General features: G+C 51.2%; 1 protein-coding gene across 1 annotated transcript in view; it reads right to left on the reverse strand.

The window, feature by feature from the left end:
* Myo15a (myosin XVA) overlaps window positions 1–24,909 on the reverse strand; it is a 65,491-nt gene that overhangs the window by 9,192 nt on the left and 31,390 nt on the right. Inside the window, 28 exon segments of the mRNA XM_045131385.1 lie at window positions 1,333–1,466; window positions 2,114–2,247; window positions 6,484–6,617; window positions 7,115–7,275; window positions 8,872–8,968; window positions 10,400–10,477; window positions 10,666–10,760; window positions 13,305–13,435; window positions 15,043–15,125; window positions 15,362–15,435; window positions 15,691–15,763; window positions 16,019–16,091; window positions 16,295–16,410; window positions 16,884–17,062; window positions 17,454–17,528; window positions 17,602–17,713; window positions 18,486–18,627; window positions 20,098–20,216; window positions 20,303–20,418; window positions 20,752–20,827; window positions 21,451–21,510; window positions 21,712–21,833; window positions 23,544–23,616; window positions 23,748–23,853; window positions 24,093–24,225; window positions 24,319–24,499; window positions 24,656–24,736; window positions 24,806–24,873. Of these exon segments, the coding sequence (XP_044987320.1) occupies window positions 1,333–1,466; window positions 2,114–2,247; window positions 6,484–6,617; window positions 7,115–7,275; window positions 8,872–8,968; window positions 10,400–10,477; window positions 10,666–10,760; window positions 13,305–13,435; window positions 15,043–15,125; window positions 15,362–15,435; window positions 15,691–15,763; window positions 16,019–16,091; window positions 16,295–16,410; window positions 16,884–17,062; window positions 17,454–17,528; window positions 17,602–17,713; window positions 18,486–18,627; window positions 20,098–20,216; window positions 20,303–20,418; window positions 20,752–20,827; window positions 21,451–21,510; window positions 21,712–21,833; window positions 23,544–23,616; window positions 23,748–23,853; window positions 24,093–24,225; window positions 24,319–24,499; window positions 24,656–24,736; window positions 24,806–24,873 (3,026 nt within the window).

A 24,909-nucleotide genomic window follows, 5' to 3' on the forward strand; every position in this document is an offset into this window, starting at 1 on the left:
ACATATATCTGGAGTTCTTTTGCAGTGGCTAGAGGCCCTGGAATGCCCATTCTCTCTCTTTCTCAAATAAGTAAATAAATCAATTTTTTAAAAAAAGAAGAAGGGCTGGAACAATGGCTTGGTGGTGAAGGTGCTTGCTTGCAAAGCTAAAGGACCCAGGTTCAATTTTCCAGGACCCACATAGTCCAGATGCTACATGGTGGCACACGCATCTGGAGTTCATTTGCAGCGGCTGGAGGCCCTGGCGTGCCCATTCATTCTCTCAAATAAATAAATATAAATATTTAAAGAAAAAAAGAAGAAGAGGAGGGCTGTAGAGATGAGTGGTTAAGGTGCTTGCCTGCAAAGCCAAAGGATCCAGGTTCAATTTGCCAGGACCCACATAAGCCAGATGTACAAGGGGGTGCATGTATCTGGAGTTCATTTGCAATGGCTGGAGGCCCTCACGTGCCCATTCTCTCCCTCTCTCTCTACCTGCCTATTTCTGTATCTCTCTTTCCCCCTAACAAATAACTAAAACTAAAATAATTTGAAAAAAGAAGAGGAAAGCTGGACCCACCGAGGCAGCTATGCCTGCCTGCACAGAAGCCACATGAGAACCCAGTAATAAGACAGGACCCAGCAGCAAGATAGCAGAACTTCTGAGCTCCTGATCTTGGAATTTTAGCCTCTAGAACTATGAGAAAATGACCTTGCACTGTGTGTGGAAGCCACCCTGAGCAGACCAACACAATACTAAATCTTTGCAGGTGTGTTTTCTTGAGTGTCTCCTTCACATAGTCCTGTAGGGTGGGGAGTGTTCTATTATCCCCATTTTCCAGATGAGGAAGTGAGGCTCTGAAGGGGAGGGAAGAGACTGGTTAAAGATGAAGGCAAGTGATAGGTGAGGCTGGCTTTCAAAACCCAAAATCTTGTGGGGTGTGGTGGTGCATGCCTTTAATGCCAACACTCGGGAGGCAAACTGTGAGCTCAAAGCCAACCTGAGACTAGATAGTGAATTCCAGGTCAGCCTGGACTAGAGCGAAATACTACCATGAAAAACCAAAACCAACCAACCAACCAAACAAACAAACAAAAACCAAAAAAAAAACAACTGGGCATGGTGGTGTCCTCCTTTAATCTCAGCACTTGGGAGGCAGAGGTAGAAGGAGCGCCATGAGTTTGAGGCTGCCCTAAGACTACATAGTGAAATCCTGGTCAGCCTGGACTAGAGTGAGACCCTACCTTGAAAAACAAACAAACAAACAAACAACAACAACAAAACCCTGATAATCTTGGTGCCAGGAGAGGGGGCATGGGACAAGTGGACAGGGCCAGGTTGAGGCCACTCACGTGGGTCTTGGTACTGAGGAAGTTGAGGCCATTGTGGTTAACAGCAAGGATGCAGGGGGCTGGCACCGTGGCATTGCTGCAGCTCTGGACGAAGAAGAATGAGGAGCCGAACATAGGAAAAGCACTGAGGAGGCCTGCGGTGGAGAGAAGCCGTGAGCAGGGCAGCTGGGCCTGTGTGGGCTGCACCTCCTATGCCCTGAGCTGCCAGGCCTCCTGCAAATGCCACCCTGGGCTTCTGTCTCCTACCTCTCTGGCCTCCCCACCCAGCCTCTCATACCCTAGCTCCTGGCTTATTTGCTTTTATTTCTCTTCCAAAGGTCACTTCCAGCCCTGGGGATTTCTTTGGGAAAGTGTTAAAAAAGTCTTCTCTTAACCGGGCATAGTGGTGCATGACTTTAATCCCAGAACTCGGGAGGCAGAGGTAGGAAGATCGCCATGAGTTTGAGACCACCCTGAGATTCCATAGTGAATTCCAGGTCAGCCTGGGCCAGAGTGAGATCCTACCTCGAAAAATCAAAAAATAAAAATAAGCTGGGCGTGGTGGCACACACCTTTAATCCCAGCACCCAGGAGGCAAGGGTAGGAGGATCGCTGTGAGTTCGAGGCCACCCTGAGAGTACATAGTGAATTCCAGTCAGCTTGGGCTAGGGTGAGACCCTGCCTCGAAAAACCAAAATAAATAAATTAATCAATCAAAATAAACCAGTGTCTTCATCCCCCTCCTCTAAGCCACCCTTAGCATTCCCCCTCCAAAGTCTCTAGCCTTCCTCTCAGCTCTCACCCAGGAACTGGGCGCGGGCCTGGTGGGGTCTGAGCGCCTGTGTCTGCTGTCGGTGCTGGCTGACCAGGTTGAGCCAGATGTCGCTGGCTGTCGTGTGGTAGAGCTGAGTGGGGATGTACTCCTGGATCTCCCGCCTGTGGGCAGAGGGTACAGGGCTCCTGAGCATCTGTTGCTTGCTCCCCCCTGAGTGCTGGGCATGATGCCAAGCCGACATCGCTGCTACACTGCCTTGGGAGACCAAGTGTGGGGGAGAATGGAAGGGGAACATGGCGTTCCTGTTTGCAGCTGAGGGAGCTGAGGCTCTGAGAAGTTCTCCAAGGAGTCCAGGGTTACACAGTGATTGAATGAGGTGTTGTGATCCGGGGCTGGATTTTCTGCTTCTTGCCCCCAAGGAGAAGTCCCAGCCAGAGCCACACCCGAAGCACCAAGATGGCCAGGTGGCAAAGTAGTTGCTTTGGGGTTGGTCAGAGCAGGGTGCTGGGCCTCTCGGTCAAGTTCTCAGAGCCATGAGCCCCCACCTTTACTTCCAGCTCCAGCCCACATCTCTCTGGCTTATGGAGGCTCCCCCTTGGGGCCGATTTAGGCCTGGTGGAAAAGAGCAACAAGAATCCCAGTTGCCCTGGCTGCAGATGTCAGAGAGGCTGGGAGACACCTCTCTTCCCAAAGGTGCCCTTGGAAACCTCTGTCCTTCCCTTCCGTGGCGGGAAAAGAGCTGGGCTGTGGAACCAGCTTCCTCAGGTTTAGATCTGTCTCCCCAACCTACTTGCTAATAAGCCATAAAGATCCCTTGGGGGTGGGGGAAGGTCTCAGTTTTCTCATTTGTAAAAGGAGAAAAATGAATGGTTCAAGCTGGTTGCCCCCAACACTCAGGAGGTCAAGGTGGGATTACTGTGAGTTTAAGGCCAGCCTGGAACTACAGAGTGAGTTCCAGGTCAGCCTGGGTTAGAGTGAGTCCTTACCTCAAAATAAATAAATAAATAAATAAATAAATAAATAAATAAATAAATAAATAAATGAAAACCAGATCTGGAGAGATGACTTAGTGGTTAAGGCACTTGCCTGCAAAGCCAAAGGACCCTGATTCAAGTCCCCAGGACCCACGTAAGTCAGATGTCTGGAATTTGTTTGCAGTGGCTGCTTGCCCTGGTGCGCCCATTCTCTCTCTCCCTTCCTCCCTCACCCTCTCTGACTTATTTTCTCTCTCTCAAATAAATAAATAATAGTCAAAAAAATATAAAAATGAGCTGGGTGTGTTGCTTTAGTCCCAGCACTTAGGAGGCACAGGTAGGAGGATTGCCATGAGTTTAAGGCCAGCCTGAGACTACATAGTGAATTCCTAGTCAGCCTGGACTAGAGCAAGACCCAACCTTGAAAAACCAAAAAAAAGAAAAGAAAAATGAAAAAAAAGAAAGAAAGAAAAGGGCCGGGCATGGTGGTGCACACCTTTAATCCCAGCATTTGGGAGGCAGAGGTAGGAGGGTCGCCATGGGGTCAAGGCCAACCTGAGACTACCTAGTTAATTCCAGGTCAGCCTGGGTTACAGCGAGACCCTACCTCGAAAAACAACCACAAAAAGAAGGAGGAGGAGGAGGAAAGAGAGAGAAAGAAAGAAAGAAGGAAAGCCACTGTGCACATTAGGCCCTTGTGTGTTAGAGGCACTGGAAACACGTTCCAGTTAGCCTCTTTCTGTTATTTCACATCAGGGCTTTTCAAAATGCAGTCCAGGGGCTGTGAGGCCAGTCATTTTCATAACAAACCTGTCATTTGCCTCCTTCTTGTCTTCTCACTAGTGAACTGTGAGTGACCTGTGGAGCTTTCCAGAGGCTGTGGGACAGGTGAGGTGGTGGCAGACTGAGGAGACAGCTCTTTTGGATGAACATCCAGGAAAGGGACAGAACGGTGTGAACAGCAGACTGCGCTGCCCTTCTCACTCACACACTGTGGACCTTTCATCGACTGCTATTTTTTTTAAGGTTTATTTTAATTTTATTTTTGAGAGAGAAAGAAGGAGAGAGAAAGGGAATGGGTACACACCAGGACCTTCAGCTGCTGTGAACAAACTCTAGACGGGTGCGCCCCCTTGTGGGCATTGTGACATTGCGTGCTTGTGTCACTGTGTGTCTGGCTATGTGGGACCTGGAGATTTGAACATGAATTTCTTAGGCTTCATAGGCAAACGCCTTAACCGCCAAGCCACCTCTCTAGCCCTGTTATTCTTATTTTTTAAAAAAATATTTTAATATATTTATTTGCAAGCACAGAGAGATAGAAGAGAGGCACACAGAGAGGATGGTCATGCCAGAGTCTCCAGCAGCTGCAGACTCCAGATACATGTGTCACTGTGTGCATCTGGCTTTACATGGGGATTGGGAAATTGAACTTGAGTCATTAGGCTCTGCAGGCAAGTGCCTTAACTGCTGAGCCATCTCTCCAGCCCTGTTACTCTTATATTTATTTATTTTTAGAGAGAGCAAGACAGAGAAAGGGAGAGAGAATTGGTGCACCAGGGCCTCAGCCACTGCAACGAAACTCCAGATGTTTGTGTCACCTAGTGGGCATGTGTGACCTTGTGCTTTCATCGCATGGTGCATCTGGCTTATGTGGGATCTGAAGAGTCAAACATGGGTCTTTAGGCTTTGCAGGCAAGCACCTTAACAGCCAAGCCATCTCATCAGCCCTATTCTTATTTTATTTTATTTTTATTCTTTAAATTTTTTGTTTATTTTTATTTATTTATTTGAGAGAGATACAGAAAGAGGGGGAGAGAGAAAGAGAGAGAGAGATTAGGTGCACCAGGGCCTTCAGCCACTGCAAACGAACTCCAGATGCATGCACCACCTTGTGCATCTGCCTTACATGGCTACTGGGGAATCGAGTCTCAAACCGGGGTCCTTAGACTTAATAGATAAGTGATTAACTGATAAGCCATCTCTCCAGCTCCTTATTTTAATTTTAATTTTAGTTTTTCATGTTTTGATATTTTGAGGTAGGGTCTCACTCTAGCCCAGGCTGACCTGGAATTCACTATGTAATCTCAGGCTGGCCTGGAATTCACAGTGATCCTCTTATCTCAGGCCCCTGAGTTCTGGGATTAAAGGTATGCATGTACAACATGGCTTGATGTTTTTTAAAAAATATTTTTTCATTTTAAATTTTGTTATTGTCTTTTAATTTTTTTTTTAATTTTATTTATTTATTTATTTGAGAGCAACAGACACAGAGAGAAAGACAGATAGAGGAAGAGAGAGAGAATGGGCACGCCAGGGCTTCCAGCCTCTGTGAACAAACTCCAGATGCGTGCGCCCCCTTGTGCATCTGGCTAACGTGGGACCTGGGGAACTGAGCCTCCAACCGGGGTCCTTAGGCTTCACAGGCAAGCGCTTAACCACTAAGCCATCTCTCCAGCCCTTGTCTTTTAAATTTTACATATATATATAAATGATCAGGAGAGATGGCTTAGTGGTTAAGGCACTTGCCTGTCAAACCTAAGGAGCCAGGTTTGACTTACCAGAACCCATATAAGCCAGATGCACATGGTGGCACCTGCATCTGGAGTTTGTTTGCAGTGGCTAGAAGGCCTGGTACACCCATTTTCATATATATATATATATATATATATATATATATATATATTTTTTTTTTTTTTTTTCTTTTCAAGGTAGGATCTCACTCTAGCTTAGGCTGACCCGGAATTCACTATGTAGTCTCAGGGTGGACTCAAACTCTCGGCATTTCTCCTACCTCTGCCTTCCGAGTGCTGGGATTAAAGGTATGAGCCACCACACCCGGGTTATATATATATATATATATATATATATATATATATATATATATATATATATATATATATATATATATTTTTTTTTTTTTTTAATTTATTTGCGGTAGGGTCTCACTCTAGCCTGAGCTGACCTAGAATTCACTATGTAGTCTCAGACTGCCCTGAACTTATCGCAATCCTCCTACCTCTGCCTCCTGAGCACTGGGATTAAAGGTGTGCGCCATCATGCCCAGTTTAAAAAGAAAAATGGGGTAGAGAGAGAGAGAATGGGTGCACCAGGGCTTCTAGCCACTGCAAACAACTCCAGATGCACGTACCATCTTGTGTAGCTGGCTTACGTGGGTACTGGGGAATTGAACCTGGGTCCTCAGACTGCATGGGCAAGAGTCCTAACGGCTAAGCCATCTCTCCAGGCCCTGGAAGCTTTTCATCATTCAAATTGCTCTGAGCTACTACTTGGTCACCATGGGGAAGTGGGATCCCAGCTCCTATGGGGGTGCAGAAGCCTGGGGCCTGGGATAAGCGGCTGTGAGCACAGAGGGGGCGAGCAGCCCTGCTCCCTCCACCTCGCACACGGGCAGGTGCTCACACACTGGGCAGGTACAGGTGGTCCTTGGCGCGGTGCTGCAGTGAGGCCAGCTTGGACACTTGCTGCAGCTGCTGCTCGTTGGGCCGGCTGGCTGATACACTGCTGAAGAGGCCCTTCAGGTAGTCAGGCAGTACCTGTGAGGAGCATTTGCATAAGGAGCCACCAAATGGGTGCACACACTCCTGCTAGGGGTGTCCTGAGGCAAGCAACCCCGCCAACTGCCGCCCTGTGCACTTCTGGGAGCATGATAGTGGAGCTGTGTGGGCTGAAGACTAAGAGGGAGTTTGCACAGCGTGTGAATAAGTCTTCATCGGATACACATCCCTCAAAACTGAGCATGCTCCAGAGAGTGTCAAAAGAGACTGCGGGCGCACCCAGCGCAGACCTAGAGGATTTGCCTGGGGATTTTACCGACTAAACATACTACCAGACTACGTTGCGCTACGTATCAACAGCGCCATCGTGTGGCCACTGGAGCTAACTGGCCACATTTTGTATGTGGAATTGCCTAAGCATGCATGACTCAAGTTTGACCCCCCCCCCCGAAAAAAAGAAAAGTGACAGGTGTGCTACCTGACAGGCCCCCAGCAGCCCACCACATTCAGAGCAGGAGGAGAGCCATGTTGCCGACCTGGTTGTAGTGCATGGTCACGTACAGCTCGTTCTCAAACTTGAGTGGCTGATCCCAGAGCACCCTCCGAAACCAGAGCATGTAGCTGCTATCCACCTGCTCCATTTCTGAGGCTACGTCCAGAATGTAGGCCCGGCGGCTGAGCGGACACACGTGCTGACCTGCAGGGAAGAGATGGCCAGGCTGAGAGGGCTTGTTTGTGGACGTGTGCACCTGTGTAGAGCAAGCACTCAGCGCCCACCTGCCAGCCAGAAGGGTTACCTCCAGCAACCCACCTCTCTGCTCTGGGACAACTCCTTCTTCGGAAAGATCATACATATACAACAGGGTGTCCTGTGCATTACTGAAATGTTGGTACCCACTGAGGGGAATAGTTCCAATTCAAAGGGACAAGTGACATTCCATTTCTCCCCAGGAAAGGGGCTCTCAACAGTGCTTAGGAGTGCCTTCTAGGATCTAGAAAGGATCTTGGGCTATGCTGAGGAAGCCTAGATCCTTTCTAGAGGAGGCTAGGAACACAGAGAAAGGCATTTACCACGAGCCTTTATGCAGACCTCCTCCAGGAGGAAGCCCTTGCTGGCCACCTGTTGTGGATGGGGTAGAAGACTGGGATCTAAGCTACTTCTCTCTTGCACTTATTTATTTATTATTTTTCCTTGCTACAGAGAGAAAGGGAGAGAGAAAGAGAAAGAATGGGTGTGCCAGGCCCTCCAACCACTGCAAACGAACTCCAGCCACATGTGCCACCTTGTGCATCTGGCTTATGTGAGACCTGGAGAATTGAACCTGGGTCCTTAGCCTTTGCAAGCAAGCACCTTAACTGTTAAGCCATCCCTCCAGCCCCTCTCTTGCACTTATATTTCTGCCACCTGTCCCACATCTTCAGAGGGGCTTGGCAGGATGATAAGAGTCCAGATCGTGCAGCCAGATTTCCTGGGATCAGATCCCTACTTTGTGACCTTGAACAAATCACTTGATGTCTGATAATGGCTTCTCAGAGATGTCCATACCCTAAAACCTAGAGGTGACTGTATCACCTTCATGGCAACAGAGACTTTGCAGATGTATGTTTTGGATTATCCATATGGGTTCACTTTAGGCTCTGCAGATGTTTCTTTTTTTAATATTTTATTTATTTATTTGAAAGAGATAGAGGGAGAGAGAATGGGCACACCAGGGCCTCCAGCCACTGCAAATGAACTTCAGATTCATGTGCCCCCTTGTGCATCTGGCTTACATGGGTCCTGGGCAATCAAACCAGGGTCCTTAGGCTTCTCAGGCAAATGCCTTAACCACTAAGCCATTTCCTCAGCCCTCTTTTTTAATTTTTGATGGCTTAGTGGTCAAGGCATTTGCCTGCTAGACTGAGGACTCAGGTTCAGTTCCCCAGAACCCACATAAGCCAGATGCACATGGTGGCACATGCATCTGGAGTCCGTGTGCAGCAGCTCAAGGCCGTGGTGTGCTCATTCTTTCTCTGTTCCTCTTTCTTTCTTTCCTTCCTTCTCTCTCTCAAATAAATAAATTAATTAAATAAACAGAAATTTAAAAATTAATAAAAAGAAACACTGTCCTTTATAAACCCTAATCTGGAAGGGGATTCAGATGTGTAGAATAAAGCCCAATGGGGCAGGTGAAGGGCCAGGGTGCTCAGAACACATGAGCTCCTTCCCTGACCTGGCTTTCAAGGCTGTATGGAGGCCCCTTTAGCCAAAGCTGTTGAGGCAAGAAGAAGCTCAGTACTCCCGGCTACTTACCTCCGTTGGTGACAACAAAGATGACATACTCATCAAAGGCCTCAGGGCGTGTCAGGGCCATCTCAGCACAGATCTCCTCCACCACGTCTCTGGCCACCTGAACAGGGCCAGAAGGTGAGGCTGGACCAGCCCCACCCAGGCCTCAGGAGCTCAGTGCAGACTTCCTCTGCCCAGAGACACAGGGCTCAGCTTAGAAAATCAGACTGAGTCAGGCAGAAGACAGCTTTTGGAGGCTGAGACTTGGGAACCCATTCTGCCTATCTTTCTTTCTTTTTTTCTGTTTGTTTTTTCAAGGTAGGGTCTCACTCTAGCCCAGACTGACCTGGAATTCTCTATGTAGTCTCAGGGTGGCCTCAAACTCACAGCAATCTTTCCATTCTCCATTATGCCCGGCTTTTACAAAAATATTTTATTTATTTATTTGAGAGAGTAGCCTCTAGCCACTGCAAATGAGCTCCAGATGCATATGCCCCCTTGTACATTCGGCTTTACATGGGTACTGGGGAATTGAACCTAGGTCCTTTGGCCTTGCTGGCAAGCACTTTAACTGCTAAGCCATTTCTCCAGCCCCCTTGTCTGGGCTGTGTGATCCTTGGCTTCTTGCAGGTTCAGTTTGCCACCGCCCTCTCAGTGTTCACAGAGGATCCATTTTAGGACTCCTTACAAAAAACAAAATCCACCAGGTGTGGTGGCACACACCTTTAATCCCAGCACTTGGGAGGCAGAGGCAGGAGGATCACCATGAGTTTAAGGCCACCCTGGGAATACATAGTAAGTTCCAGGTCAGCCTGGGCTAGAGTGAGACTCTACCTTGAAAAAAAAAATCTGGGGCTGGAGAGATGGCTTAGTGATTAAGGTACTTGCCTGCAATGCCTAAGGACCCAAGTTCAATTCTCTAGGACCTATGTGAGCCAGATGCACAAGGTGGCGTATATGCCTGAAGTTTGGCCCTTGTGTGCCCATTCTCTCTCTATTTGCCTTTCTCTCTTTCTAACAAATAAATAAAACAAAAATGAAAATAAATAAAAAAACAAAATCCCAGGATGCCCAAAGACCCTTACTTGAAATGTGAAGTGTTTGCATGTGACCAACACACACCCTCCTTTAGACTTTCAATCATTAGTAGATGATGACTAATAATATGAAATACAATATAAATGTTACTTAAACGTCACCTTATGGCATCGTTTAGGGGGAGAAAACAAGAAAAAAAATCTGTTCTTTTTTAGTTGCAACTATTTTTTTCCCTTCGGTTTTTGCAAGGCAGGTTCTCTCTGCCTCCCAAGTGCTGGAATTGAAGGTGTGCCCCACCATGCCCAGCTCAGATGCAACTTTTCCCGCTCAATATTTTCAAATTGCAGTTGGTTGAATCTGAAGGTGCAGAACCCACAGATATGAAGATCCACCTCAAGTCCTGCTTTGTGGGGCTGTGGGGGAGCCTGTGAGGAACTCTGGACCCTTGGGCTCATACCATCCCCACTTCAGAGCCTGGGCGTCCCTGCCCTCCAGGCACTAAGCTCTCACTTACAGTGCACGTTTTGATCTTTAGGTGGCGCTCAAGGCCTCCAGGAAGAAGAAAGAGCTGCCTCTTGGAACTGCGGCCTGCCTGGGGTGCCAGTAAACAGGAAAAGAGTAAAAGACTGGGCCTTTGTTCCCTGCCATGGGAGTCCTCAGGCACATGCAAGAGACGCTTAGGTACTGAGACCTGGCAGGGCCCATCAACACATCCCTTGCAGTGCATGCACACCCAGCAAGGGGGTTCTGGGCAGGACCCCCACCCCACTGGAGACTCACCAGCATGGCCCGTAGCTCCATTCTACTAGGGAGCTCCAAGCGGCCTCCGAAACGCAAGGTCTTCTGCAGGTTCTGCTCACAGGCCTTGGCGATTCCTACAGAGGCAGGGAGTCCAGGCCTTGTCCAAGGTCAGCAGTGGGAGGAAGGGGCCCCTCTTACCCCAACTATGAGCTCTGCATTCCTTCCATAACCTGTGGTGCAGTTCTCTTCATTTTTGCTAGTTTAGGAGGCTGAGCTCATGAGGGGCAGTGAGTGATTCATCAAGGTCAGGAGAACCCACATCCCATGGGGTTATGTTCTTGTCTTGCCCTTGGCTATCCATGGGTCTGGAGATAGCCATGACCTTGAGCTGCTCACCTTCAACATGCTTTGTGGCTCACCTGATGGACTCCGGGCCCTACAGGGTAGCTGAGACCCAATGCCAACTGTCCTGCCTCACCCAGCATCCCAGGGCGAAGACCTCAGTGTTTTATGTCTCTGGGCTAAGTGGTGCCCAAGGTGGAGTCAAGCATTCTAGATACATCCTGCAGTCTTCTCCCATGTGGGAGCCCTTCCTCAGGTAGCCAGGTCAGGGGAAGTTTGTTAAAGGAAGGGTCAGTGGCTGGCGGGGGTTCCCTTATGTGCTCCATGGCTGCTGCAACTACTGATGACTAGAGAGGCCCTGGCCTTTATTATTATTTATTTACTTATTTGAGAGCGAGAAATAGGCAGGTTGAGAGAGAGAATGGGTGCACCAGGGCCTCCAGCCATGGCAAACAAACTACAGATGCATGCGTCCCCTTGTGAATCTGGCTTACGTGGGTTCTGAGGAATAGAACCTGGGTCCTTTGGCTTTGAAGGCAAGTGCCTTAACCACTAAGCCATCTCTTCAGCCCCTATTATTATTATTTTAATTTTTATTTATTTTTAGAGACAGGGAGAGGGAGAGAGAGAGAATGGGCGCACCAGGGCCTCGAGCCACTGCAAACAAACTCCAGATGCATGTGCCACCTTGTGCATCTGGCTTATGTGGGACCTGGAGCATCGAACCTGGGTCCTTAGGCTTTGCAGGCAAGTACCTTAACCACTAAGCCATCTCTCCAGCCCTATTATTATTATTATTATTATTATTATTATTATTATTATTATTGGGTTTTCAAGGTAGGTCTCTCTCTAGCCCTGGCTGACCTGGAATTCACTATGTAATCTCAGGGTGGCCTTGAACTCACCATGATCCTCCTACCTCTGCCTCCCAAGTGCTGGGATTAAAGGCATGCGCCACCACGCCTGGCTCCTATTATTATTTTTTAAATATTTGTCTCACTATGTTACCCAGATTGACTTGGAACTCCTGATCTTCCTGCCTGGGCTAGAGCAAGAACCTACATCAAAAAAAATAAATAAATAAAATAAAGAAGGGCTGGAGGGATGGCTTAGCCGTTAAGGTGTTTGCCTGCAAAGCCAAAGGACCCACGTTAGCCAAATGCACAAGGGGGTGCATGTATCTGGAGTTCGTTCACAGTGGTTGGAGGCCCTGGCACACCCATTCTCTCTCTCTCTCCTCCCTTTCTCTGTCAAATAAATAAATACATAATATTTTTTAAATTTTTCTTTAGTTCATTTTTACTTACTTATTAGAGAGCAACAGAGAAAGAGGCAGACAGAGAGAGAGAATGGGTGTGCCAGGGCCTCCAGCCGCTGTGAACAAACTCCAGATGTGTGCGCCCCCTTGTGCATCCGGCTAATGTGGGTCCTGGGGAATCGAGCCTCAAACCGGGGTCCTTAGGCTTCACAGGCAAGCACTTAACCACTAAGCCATCTCTCCAGCCCCATAATATTTTTTTAAAAAGAAAAGAAATAAGACTGAGAGCAGGGCATGGTGGAGCATGCATTTAATCCCAGCACTCAGGAGGCAGAGGTAGGAGGATTGTCATGAGTTCGAGGCCACCCTGAGACTACATAGTGAATTCCAGGTCAGCCTGGACTAGAGCGGAAACCCTACTTTGAAAAAAAAGAAAGAAAGAAAAGAAAAGAAATAAGGCTGAGAAGCAGCCCTTCCCTCTATGCTGCTAGGGGTAACGTCTCTATCTGCTTGAGGCCACTGAAGACTCAACCCTGGCAATCAGAGAAGGGAGGCCTACCCAAGCACTCTGGGTTCCTGCCCTCCTCCTCTGCTTCTCTCCTGTGCCAGGCATTCCAATTCTGGGCCTTTATTCCTGCAAAAGCCGCCTGGTAATCCTTTTTGCACTCTCTCTCTTTTTTGGGGGGGGGTGTTTGTTTTTGGAGTTAGGGTTTCACTTTAGTCCAGGCTGACCAGGAATTCACTATGTAGTTTCAGGTGGCCTTTAACTCACAGTGATCCTCTTACCTTTGCCTCCCCAAGTGCTGGAATTACAGGCACGTGCTACCACACCTGGCTTTTTCCTTCTGCACACTCTCTACCTGGGTAATCCTTGCTTTAGGAAGCCTTTCCTGATCACCCCTGCCATGAGATCAGATGATCCATTGTGCCACCCCCCTAGGGGATCTCCAGAAATGTTTGGGGAGTTATTCATACCAGGCATTTGTCAAGGGACAGACTCTCTGGGTTCCTGGACCCTGGCTGGCTGTCCTGTCCTGGCGTGTTATGCAACCCTGAGTCCTCATTCGTGGCTCCTTACCCTGGAAGGGCAGGCCTGGGGTCCCGCTCACATGTTGGAGGAAGCGAACAAGGTGTGGGTAGAGGACTTCAGAGCAGCTGTGGTAAGCAGTCACAATGTACAGCAGCCTCCAGCCCCGCTGACAGCTGTCCCTGTAGGCACAGACATGAGGTCCCGTCACAGGTGGTGGTAACACCTGGCTTAAAGATGACACATGATCCAGGGCTGGCCATTTAAAGATCAGATCCAGGTATAACTAACCAGCACCTGGATCCTGAGTCTTTGTGGTTGGTTCAACAATGAGCATGTGGGCTGGACAGATGGCTCAGCGGTTAAAGTGCTTGCCTTCAGAGCCTAAGGATCCAAGTTCAATTTCTCAGTACCCACATAAAACCAGATGCACAAAGTGGCACATGCATCTAGAGTCCACTTGCAGTGGCTAGAGGCTCTGGTATGCCCATTCTGTCTCTGTCTCTTCTATCCCTTTCTGCTTGCAAATAAATAATAATAATAAAAGAATGGGCATGTGGCCATGTGTGGTGGCACACGCCTTTATTCCCAGCACTCAGAAGGCAGAAGTAGGAAGATTGCTGTGAGTTCGAGGCTTGGCTGAGACTACAGAGTGAGTTCGAGGTCAGCCTGGGCTACAGTGAAAACCTATCTTGTAAAAACAAAAAGAATGAGCATGTGACCAAGTAGAGCCAATAAAGCTGGATTTGGGAGTTTTTGCAGCAAATATTGGTCTGTCTTGTTTTTTCTTATAATGCTGAGCTGAAGAAATGTCCGCCAGAGTTGTCACTTTGCTGATCTGTGGGAGAGACACAGAGACATAGAGGCAGGAGGCAGAGAAAGCTGGTTTCCTAATGGTACCTGGATCAGGTTTCTGTCATGTGTGCCCATGAATCTGGACTCATGCATTATCATAGTCACTGTTGTTGTTTTTTTTTTAATTTTTTTTAATTATTATTTATTTATTTGAAGAGTAACAGAGACAGAGAGAAAGACAGATAGAGGGAGAGAGAGAGAATGGGCGCGCCAGGGCTTCCAGCCTCTGCAAACGAACTCCAGACGCGTGCGCCCCCTTGTGCATCTGGCTAACGTGGGACCTGGGGAACCGAGCCTCGAACCGGGGTCCTTAGGCTTCACAGGCAAGCGCTTAACCGCTAAGCCATCTCTCCAGCCCTCACTGTTGTTTTTTCAAGGTAGGGTGTCATTCTGGCCCAAGCTGACCTGGGTGGCCTTGAACTCAGGGCAATCCTCCTATGTCTGCCTCCTAAGTGCTGGGATTAGAGGTGTGCGCCATCACATCTGGCTTTATAGTTCCCTCTTTTTTTGGTCATAGCCACTTTTTAAAAAAAAAATATGTATTTTATTTATTTGAGAAAGAAAGAGGTAGAGAGTGAGAGAGAGAGAGAGAGAGAGAGAGAGAAAGGACATGCCAGGGCCTCCAGTCACTGCAAACGAACTCCAGATGTATGTGCCTCCTTGTGCATCTGGCTCACATGGGACCTGGAGAATCAAACTGGGGTCCTTAGGCTTCACCGACAAATGCCTTAATTGCTAAGCCATCTCTCCAGCCCTCATAGCCAAGAGGAGAGCACTGAAGTGCAGGGAGCAGAAATGGTGTGTCCTAGACCAAATAACTCCCCAAACCACACGGGCGGGGAGGAAAGTGAAGGGAGCAAGGCTGAGCAGGGGAGGCCAAGCTGGGCCCTCCCGTAGCGTGGGCACAGCCGGCTGAGAGGCCCAGGTGACTCACTGCTTGTTGCTGGTGTTGTCCGTGATCTGCTTCACAACCTGGCAGTAGCATTCATCTTGCATGACCTCATAGTCCTCACAAAGCTGGAAGAAGGTAGGCCGGAAGTCTCACCGTAGACACGCCGGGCGCCGTGCCACATCATCACGTATGCCAGAACAGGCTGGGCACTTGGAAGTCAGCCCTGTGTCCCTTCTCCGGCCCTCCCCACTGGCAGGACGCATTCATCTTTGTGTCACATGAGAGACCTCCCATTCCCACGGTCTTACCACTGTGATGACAGATGGGGAAATCAAGGCACAGAGCAGTAACCTGGACTAACCTTCAAGAGTGTACAGAGCACGTCCAGTTCACTCTGGCCCTTCAGGGGAGCGTCACCCATGAATCTCATCACGGCTGTAGGAAACACCCACCCTGTTCATGCCCACCACGTCCCAGCTGCCCGGCCCATAGGGCCCAAAGTTGTAGTCCCTCTCTGGGGGGGGGGGCTTCAGCCAAGGCAGTTGGGGGTTTCCATTCTCTTTAAGGTGTCTCATAGCTAGGTTTGGGGGAGGGAAGACTCTGAAGACTACAGAGGGGGTGTGACAAGCAGGGGTCACACAGAGCTACATCCAAAGGATGGTGGCTCTAGCCTCCCCACCCGCCACACACCTAGGAACATATCAATGGCCATCCTGTTAAGGCTGCTGTCACGGAGTTCGATGAGGGATTCCTGGATTGGGACCTATGAGGAGAGCAAGGGGCTCTGTCACGATGGAGTTGGGTCATATCAGAATAAAAGAGGACTCCAGGCTGGATTATAATGGGAAGGTCCATGTCACAGGACAGTGACAGATGCTACGCCAGCAAAGAGCCCTGGCGCCAGGGGCTGAGCGCTGCAGCCTCTCACTGAGGACAAGTTTGTTTGCCCTTGGGGCCAGGGTGGGACTCCTGCCTCACCACTTTACAGATGAGGAAACTGAGGCATGGGACTGGACACCTTAGTGAAGCGAAGCATGTCTGTCAGGGCTCTGGATTCCTTATCCTCCTTGGACTTCTGCCTGAGGCCATCCCTGCAACAGATGGGCAGTGCTGACCAGTCCACCTCCCGGACTTTGGCCACATCTCTTTGCCATGTGATACCGTTTCCGCTCTACCTCCTTGGCTTCTATGCTGGCCCTCCAGAAATGGGGGTTTCCAAGGCAACAGCTTCCAGCTTGGATAGCTGCAAGATGACCCAAAGAGTGTAGAAAGAGCAGTGGGGGCCTCCACTTACCCAGGCTGCCTTCCAGGGTCTCGGAAGTACTTCTGGGCAAACTCAAGCATTGTGCTTGGTGGGAGTGCCAGGGCGTCCTCCCCAGGGTCAGTGGAACATGCCCTGACGAGGGGCCCCTGCGGGATAAACACAGTTGGCAAGCCACATTGCTTCTCCTCAACACCTCAAAGCTACTGTCAAAGCTGATTCAAGGGCACATTTCATTGACTGGCCTGCATCTGGCCCACTGACCTGCTCTAACTGCCCCACTCGCCAGTTGTTGGGGACTCTGCCTCCTCGCCAGACCAAATCCTCCTGGCAAGTTCCTGAGCTGGGTTGGGTGCCCCCTCATGAATGCCTCTGCCCGTGCCCCGTGACCCAGCAGTCGCTCCTCTGTACCCCTGACTGGCTCTACTCTGGAAGCACAGCCACATCTGATCGCAGGCTGACGTCACCCACTGTCCCTCCATTTGGTCAACTCTCATGGGTAGCACACACCTGGCTTGCCCTATTCCAGGCCTATCCACAGCCTTGGCTAACCATGCTGGCATCTCCTCTAGGGTCAGGCTGACCCTGCCTCCCTTCACCACCCCCGGCCCCTACCTCTCACCTCTCTCCTGAGGCCCACCTCCCTTGCTGCTGCCGCCGAGGCCACAGCAGCAGCTACGGTGGCAGCCCGACCTCGGCTGGCCTGGGCTGGCAGCTGAAGAAAGTCAGGCGCCGCCGCCGGCTGCACCAGGTCCGAAGGAAAGCGGCCCACGTGCCCATGGACCGTCCCAAACCGCCAGCCTGGGAACAGACAGGTAAATGTCTCAGGCAAACAGGAAGGTGTTGCCTTGGGACAAAGGAGGTCCTTTGAGGAGATTCGAGTAACCCCTTGAGCCCTTCTGAGTACTCTGAGAAGGGTGCCATGCCATGCATACCCATTTGTTTGTGATGGCAGTGATGACTCTCAGGACTCTCGGGATGGCTGGAGACACAGATGCCCGGGCATCCCTCGGCTACATTGTATGGGCCAAGGTTGTGTTGTATTGCTGCCAGCAAGTACTACCCGATCACCCCAGTGACCTTAGGAGACCAAGGGGCACCCAGAGACCCTAGCCGTGCATCTGCAGAGCGCTTGGAGCTAGCATGAGCACTGTTTGGGGCTTCGGGATTGAGGCATCAGCAGGGCACCCACCAAAGTCAGGGCCTCTCTGCGGCGGCTCGTCCAGGTACACCAGCTTCTTGCGTACCACACAGCCGGCGCTGTAGCCTGTGGGCCGGATTTGCATTAGAATCTGCCGGGGCAGCTCCTTTCTCAGCCGCCCCTTCTCACGGGCACCGACCCATTCTAGGTGGCTCCAGAGGCTGCAGGTGGATGATGTCACCCTTATGGAAGGCCAGCAGCTCAGGGTCATCAGGCAGGAAGTTCCTCACAGCAACCACATAGTCAGAGTCCTGGAAACATCAGGAATAGGGCTGAGGGGTTGCACTGGGCTGTCTTCCTCCTGGGGGGCTTCAAATCTCTCCCCTGCCCCTCCCAGGGTGGGCAGAGTGAAGTGATGGCACTTCCCCTCTGCCCCCCGTGTAGGTAGGGGAAGTGAAGGTGTATTCCCCAGGCAGTCATAGGGAAGTGGTGCATTCCTCAGATGGACAGAAGGTAGGGGCTGACATGGATGTCGGGAAACGTGCATGTGCCTTGGCCATGATCCCCCGTTAGCCTTCCTCTGAAGCTCTTTGGGCCAGGGTGATGTCCAGCTAATATGCAGGAGGCTAGCAGTGCGGTTCTGAGGGAGCAATTGCTTAGAGCTCTGATGTGTGTACAACACCATTATTATTATTATTTATTATTTTGAGGTAGGGTTTTGCTCTGGCCCAGGCTGACCTGGAATTCACAATGTACTCTCAGGGTGGCCTCGAACTCATGGTGATCCCCCTACCTCTGCCTCCCGCGTGCTGGGATTAAAAGGCGTGCGCCACCACGCCGGCTATGTGCGCCACACTTCTGAGGGCAGGTGTGAGGCAGGTCCTGGAAAGGCCTAGGCAAAGGGTCTTAGAGAGGCAGCCTCAGGGCACACAGAGGTATGTGTATGTGGTCCTTGGTGGGCACTTGTGGTAGCGCATTCCCACTGCCCAAGTGGCAGAGCTGGGATGGATCTGTGCCAGGGGAGTCATGGCTGTAGACAGCAGGTGGCATCTGTGGGGCAGGGGTGGGGGCGGGGATCCAGACCTTCTTCAACTCCAGAATGAAGTTGTCCACCAGGATTTTGACCTGGTGGGCTCGGGCTGAGAAGAGAATGACCTTCTCGCTGGCCAGGTTGAACTCCAGCATGTTCTGTGATGGCATGGTCACAAACAGGATGTCTGTAAAGCTGGTGGTTGGGGAGGTGCCGTGAGGGCAGGACCCCACAGCCACAGGGGTGTCTTCTCACAAGCTACCATTCCTTCTGCTCGTGCCCTGTCCTGCTCCAGAAGCCCTGGTCCCCTTCCCTCTCTAGGCTGTGTGTGGATCTGCACATCTCCCTGAACCCTTTAAACCCATGCTCCAGACCCTTGGTCCAGCCTTTCAGATTTTAATTTGCCCACATACTGTCTTTTATTTATTTATTTATTTATTTATTTAGAGAGTGATAGAAAGGCAGACAGAAAGAGAGAATGAGCGCACACCAGGGCCTCTAGCCACTGTAAATGAACTCCAGACACATGCGTCACCTTGTGCTTCTGGCTCTACATGGGTCCTGGGGAAGTGAACCTGGCCCTTCAGCTTCAGAGGCAAGCTCCTTAACCACTAAGCCATCTCTCCAGCTGCACATGCTCTCTTTCTCTCACTCATTGGCCCACCTCTCTTCAAATGAAAGAGTTTCTGCCCATCCAGTGATCAAGGCTCTTTTCTGATCTCACTCTGGGGGTGACAAAGGGATTCTGGCCTCAGCAGTTTCAGAGATGGAGCTGGCTCCCTTCCGCAGCTGCCCAGCAGCTGCTCCTCTGCGCAGTGAGTTTTGGAGGTAGGGCTGGCTTGGCCCCAGAGGCAGGGCAGGGTAGTAGGCTACTAGCCCCACCACTCATAGGCAGAGACAAGAAACTTCTCTCTCAGTGCCTGGATTTCCTCAGCTCTACAATGGACTTGATTAAAAGAAGTGATGCATGGGCTGGAGAGATGGCTTAGCGGTTGAGGAAGTTGCCTGCAAAATCTAAGGACTCAGGTTTGATTCTGTAGTACCCATGTAATCCAGATGCACAGGGTGGCACATGTGCCTGGAGTTTGTTTGCAGTGGCTAGAGGCCCTGGCGTGCCCATTCTCTCTCTCTGTCTGTCTCTCTCTATTTGCTTCTTTCCCTCTCTTCCTATAATAATTTTTTTTTTCCAAGGTGGGGTCGCGCTGTAGCCCAAGCTGACCAGGAATTCATTATGAAGTCTCAGAGTGGCCTTGAACTCATAGAGCTTCTTCTACTTCTGCTTCTCAACTGCTGGGAATTAAAGGTGTGAACCATCACGCCTGGCTGATAAATTATTTTAAAAATATTATGTATTTATTTAAGAGAGAGAGAGAGAGAGAGATAGAAAGAGAATGGGCGTGCCAGTGTTTCTAGCTATTGCAAATGAACTGTAGATGCCTGGGCCACCTTGTACATCTGTCTTATGTGGGTGCTGGGCAATGGAACCCAGGTCCTTAGGCTTCAGAGGCAAGTGCCTTAAGTGCTAAGCCATCTCTCCATCCCAAATAAAATATTTTTTTTTTAAAAAGGGTGTAGCACAGCTGGGACACCCCAGATGCTTGGTGGTAGCGCTAAGAGCAGAGTAAGGAAATGCTGTTAGTCTCCAGACAGCCCGCGTCCATTCACCTGTATGCGCGTAGGACCCGCAGCTGTCCTCTGGACTCTCTGCTGGCCTTGACCATCCTCACCAGCTTGATCCCCGTGTGAGACACAGCAAGGATCTGCACACCAGTGCCCACACTGCCCTGCATAAGAGGAGGCTTTGTGAGGCTTTCCAGCCTTAGCCTTGACTGCTCTGAATAGGCAAGGAGGCGTGGGTGAGGGCTCCTACCGTGGCTGGGAAGAGACGGGAGAAGTAAACTTCCCAGCTGTCCCGGGCCATGCTGACCACCGCCCGCTTCACACTCTCCGTCGCCAGAGGCCTCTGTGTGTCCAGCTGGTTCTGGGCTAAGGGAGGTCAGCTCTGGTCAAGACCCTTTCTCTTCCCTGCCAGCTCACATCTCAGGGAGGTGGGGCAGGCAAGAGGCTGGCACCAGCAATGAACAATGTCTGTACTGGAAAACTAACTGAAAGCCACAGATGGACCAAAGATGGCAGGGGCCACATGGTGTGCCAGACACTGCGGACCTCTAACATGTAGCCTGGTGAGGCTGAGCAAAGAGAGGCGTGTGTGGGAGAAAAGAGGGGCCGGGTGTGTGTGTCCCCAGTTTCCTTCCCAGGAAAGGCTGGCTTTGACTACCACTAGCTGCTCCTCTGTGTCCTTCCCCTCCCCCAAGGTACCAAACAGGGCCTTCATCCTGAGCCGCTCCTCTTCAGAGATGCGCAGGCAGGCCTCAGACAGCGTGTCATGGAGGATCTGCAGGGACAGGGCACGGCATGGCCCGAAGCCCAGGCTGGACTGCCCTAAGGTATGTGGGAATGGGGGCCCTGCTCTGCAGCAGTGGGTTCTCTGTAAACTGGGCTACCTTTGTTAAGCAGGTCCCTCATAGGGCTCCCTTTATGGGTTTCCTTATCTATGTAGTGAGGTTTGGATTTGACCTCTTGACTACCAAACTCAGATTCACTTTTTGTTTGTTTATTTGTTTTGTTTTTCGAGGTTAGGTCTCGCTCGAGCTCAGGCTGACCTGGAATTCACTATGTAGTCTCAGGGTGGCCTTGAACTCACGGAGATCCTCCTACCTCCACCTCTCGAGTGCTGGGATTAAAGGCGTATGCCACCATGCCCTGCTTTGTTCTCCCCCCCTCTATTGGAAAAGGGTCTCATGTAGCTGAAGTTGGCCTTGAACTCCTGATTCTCCTGTTTCTGCCTCCCAAGTGTTCTCCCAAGAGACAGTATCTGATTAGATAAACTTGTCAGCCACTGAATTTTGATGGGAGTTGTGGGAGGTTTTAGCCGAATAGCTGCAAACCCTGAGGACCCCAAATTCCAGAGTGCAGAAAAGAACTTGCTGGAAGCAGAAAGGCAAGAGAGGTCCTCACCTGCCGGAACAGGAGGTCTAGCTGCACAGGGTGGTTGAAGCTGTCCTTGGGGTAGAACACCTGCGGGGACGGGGCTTCAGTGACAGAGGACTACCCTCTTCTGGCTTGGACCCCATCTCCAGATATGCAGCTCCTGGCTCGGAACCCTCCCCTAGCTCCAAACCTCCCCTAATTCTACCCCAGCTTCCCTGGACAGCTCTGCCCACATCCAGCCCCTCCTCTGGCTTGTCCTCTCTGGCTTGCCCGGGCCTGTCCTGGCACCTCTTTCCGCAGGAAGATCTGCCATGGGGCATCCTGATAGCCATAGAAGTTGGGGTTGACTGGATGGTGCAGCTGTGTCTGCTTGGGATCTTCCAGGGGCTCCAGCGACCTTGAAGGCAGCACTGCAGAGCACAAGGGCAGAGAGTATGAGGATGGCCTCTTGGGGCCTCAATGGGAGAGGAAGAGCTCGGGTAGGAGAGGGGACCTGGGCGATATGTGTTGAGAAAGGGCTGGGCCGTAGGGTAGACACGACTGTGTATGTGGGCTCACTCATATGATCCAGGCCTTTATTCCACAAGTGTAAAGAGCACCTGGCTGCCTGCCCTCAGCCGAAGAAGCCAGTTGACAAGAGAGATGGTGACCCTGTTTTGGACTTCAGAGTCTCACGGTAGATGCTGGGGAATGGACTGTTCAGAATCAAGACTCAGGCTGAGAGGAGGTAAGTGCAAGTACAGCAAGGTGGCCCAGCAGGGCTGGTACATGTGGAGCCTTCAGTCCACATGGCCTAGGCAGACCTCTCTGAGGAGGTGACATGTCAGCTGAGACCTGAACGATGGGTGAGACACGGGCCAAGCACCCAAAGGTTTTAGGGGGGTGCGTTCCAGGTAGATGAAATAGCAAGTGCAAAAAAGCCCTGATGTCGGAGCATCCACAGTGTGTCGCAGGAATGGATTATGCCAAGAGGAGGAGGAAGGGAAGGTGAGGCTAGGAAAGTGGGCAGACAGTGAGGGTCTCAGAGATCCCAGGGAAGAGTTTGGAGTTCATTATAGAGCCATTGGAGGGCTTTTTTTTCTTTTTCTGTCGGGAGCATGATGTGAGCTGCTTTTATCATTTAGGATCACCGTGTGGTTAGGACTCTTCTTTGGGTGCTGGGGGGCTTGTGTTTATATCCCTGGTCTCGTAGTTTTAAGCTGTGTGACCTTGGGCAAACTACTGTGCTTTTCTGTTTTCCCTTTGACAGGCTTTGGTAAGATTCAGTGAAACACACTGGACCTGTAACGAGTGACTTAAGAAGTGATATGATCACCCCGTGTATACCCGTGGGCTTGGGGGCAGACACACAGGTTCACATACAGACTCTGCTGTGCTCAGGCTTACACCCTCACTTGGACACCCACCTTTTTTCTTTTCAAGATACAGTCTCAGTCTAGCCCAGACTGACCTGAAACGCACTCTGCAGTCCCAGGCTGGCCTTGAACTCATAGTGTCCCAGGCTGGCCTCGAACTCATAGTGATCCTCCTACCTCTGCCTCCTAAGTGCTGGCATTAAGGACATGTGCCTCCACGCCTGGCTTGGACACCCATTTTTTAAAAATTTTTTTTATTTATTTGAGAGCGACAGACACAGAGAGAAAGACAGATAGAGGGAGAGAGAGAGAATGGGCGCGCCAGGGCTTCTAGCCTCTGCAAACGAACTCCAGACGCGTGCACCCCCTTGTGCATCTGGCTAACGTGGGACCTGGGGAACCGAGCCTCGAACCGGGGTCCTTGGGCTTCACAGGCAAGCGCTTAACTGCTAAGCCATCTCTCCAGCCCAGGACACCCATTTTTAAAAAATTTTTTTTTTGTTTATTTATTTGAGAGCAATAGACAGAGAGAGAGAGCGATAGAGAGAGGGAGAGAGAGAGAATGGGCACGCCAGGGCCTCCAGCCACTGTGAACGAACTCCAGACGTGTGCGCCCCCTTGTGTATCTGGCTAACGTGGGTCCTGGGGAACTGAGCCTCGAACCGGGGTCCTTAGGCTTCACAGGCAAGCACTTAACAGCTAAGCCATCTCTCCAGCCCAGGACACCCATTTTTAATGCCCTTGCCTTCTCCCTTCTGCCCTCACCTGGAGTGGGCACGATGGATGGTCTTGGGGCACTGGTTACCGGCTTCACCAGGGCTACAGCCTCTCTTGATACCTGTTCCACCCCAAAGAGAACTTCCAGGGGGCAGCAAGTCATGGCTGGGGTGCCATAGGGCCACACTGGCTTCTAAGGCTCCCCAGGCCTCCTTTGGCCTCTTCCCTGGGGTCTCCCACCCCACTCCTCACCTGGGTGCCAGGCACTGCTGCCAGGTGGGTCATCTGCCCCTTTAGGATCATAAGGGCCTCCTCATGGGGATCAGGGCGCTTCATGAACACTTTCCCACCATCCATTCTGGCAGGTGACCACAGCAGATTAGACCCTGAGCCCATCCTACGTCCCTACCATGGGGGCTCTTCCTCACCACCCACCATTCCAAACGAGCACCAGGGAGGAGCAGAGGCCAGTCTCAAGTCACACAGCGCAGCCGGGACCATGGTAACCCCTCTTTGCCCCAGGCACTCATCTGGTATGGTGACAGGCACGGTACTGAGCCACCAGACATGAGCCGTGGGCTTGGCGGAAGCGCCCACCTGTGGGCTTTGGGGCGGTCTCCCCAGGGTGGCTGCTGGTACCGCCTGACGATGTTCCGGATCTGCTGTGTGGGCTGTGGGAAGTGCTCTGAGTTGAGAGTGGAGTAGCGGACCAGCTCGGGGGAGGCCGAGGCTGTGGGCAAAGGCAGGGGACAGGGCGAGGCTGGGGGACCCAGCTGCTCTCGCCTGTCTGCACCTGCTCTCCCTGGCTGAGATGGATACTCACTGGATTTTGGAGAAGCCTGATCCTGAGCTAGGATCGGGGCAGCCACGGGCTTGTTGGGGGTTCTTTGGGCCTTGGCTGCAGGGACTGAGGCCAAAGGCTGTGCAGTGGGGCGCATGCGCACTGGCTTGGCCGGAGGACCCGTGGCTGCAGGTTTTGGCTGGGTCTCCGATGCTGGGGATTTCTGTGGAGAGCAGGACATGAGGTGGCCACCCAGGACATCCCAGCCTGTGCCCAGGGATGCTGTTCTCTGCTTGCGGCAGGCTGTGGGGCTCCTGGGCTCCGAAGCAAAGTGAAGCAGCACAACTCTCCTTCTCACCTTGGGGGGCCCTCCACTCACCTCTGGGGGCAGGGGTCCTGGGGCTAGACTCAGAGGCTGTTGCTGTTGGAGTGCCAAAGCCTGCAGGGTCATCTCCCGGGCCTGCAGAGAGGTGGCCATGGTGACCAGGTGGGTCTACTCTCAGCCCCCACACACCTTGCCCCCACTCACCAGTAGCACTGCCTGCCTGTGGATGAAGGCTTGCTGCAGAGCCAGCGTGGAGGCATCCAGGCCTGGGACTGGGAAGAAACCAGAGGGCATAGGCAGGGACAGGT

This window comes from Jaculus jaculus, chromosome 12, assembly GCF_020740685.1.
Source record: "Jaculus jaculus isolate mJacJac1 chromosome 12, mJacJac1.mat.Y.cur, whole genome shotgun sequence".
Lineage (NCBI taxonomy): Eukaryota > Metazoa > Chordata > Mammalia > Rodentia > Dipodidae > Jaculus > Jaculus jaculus.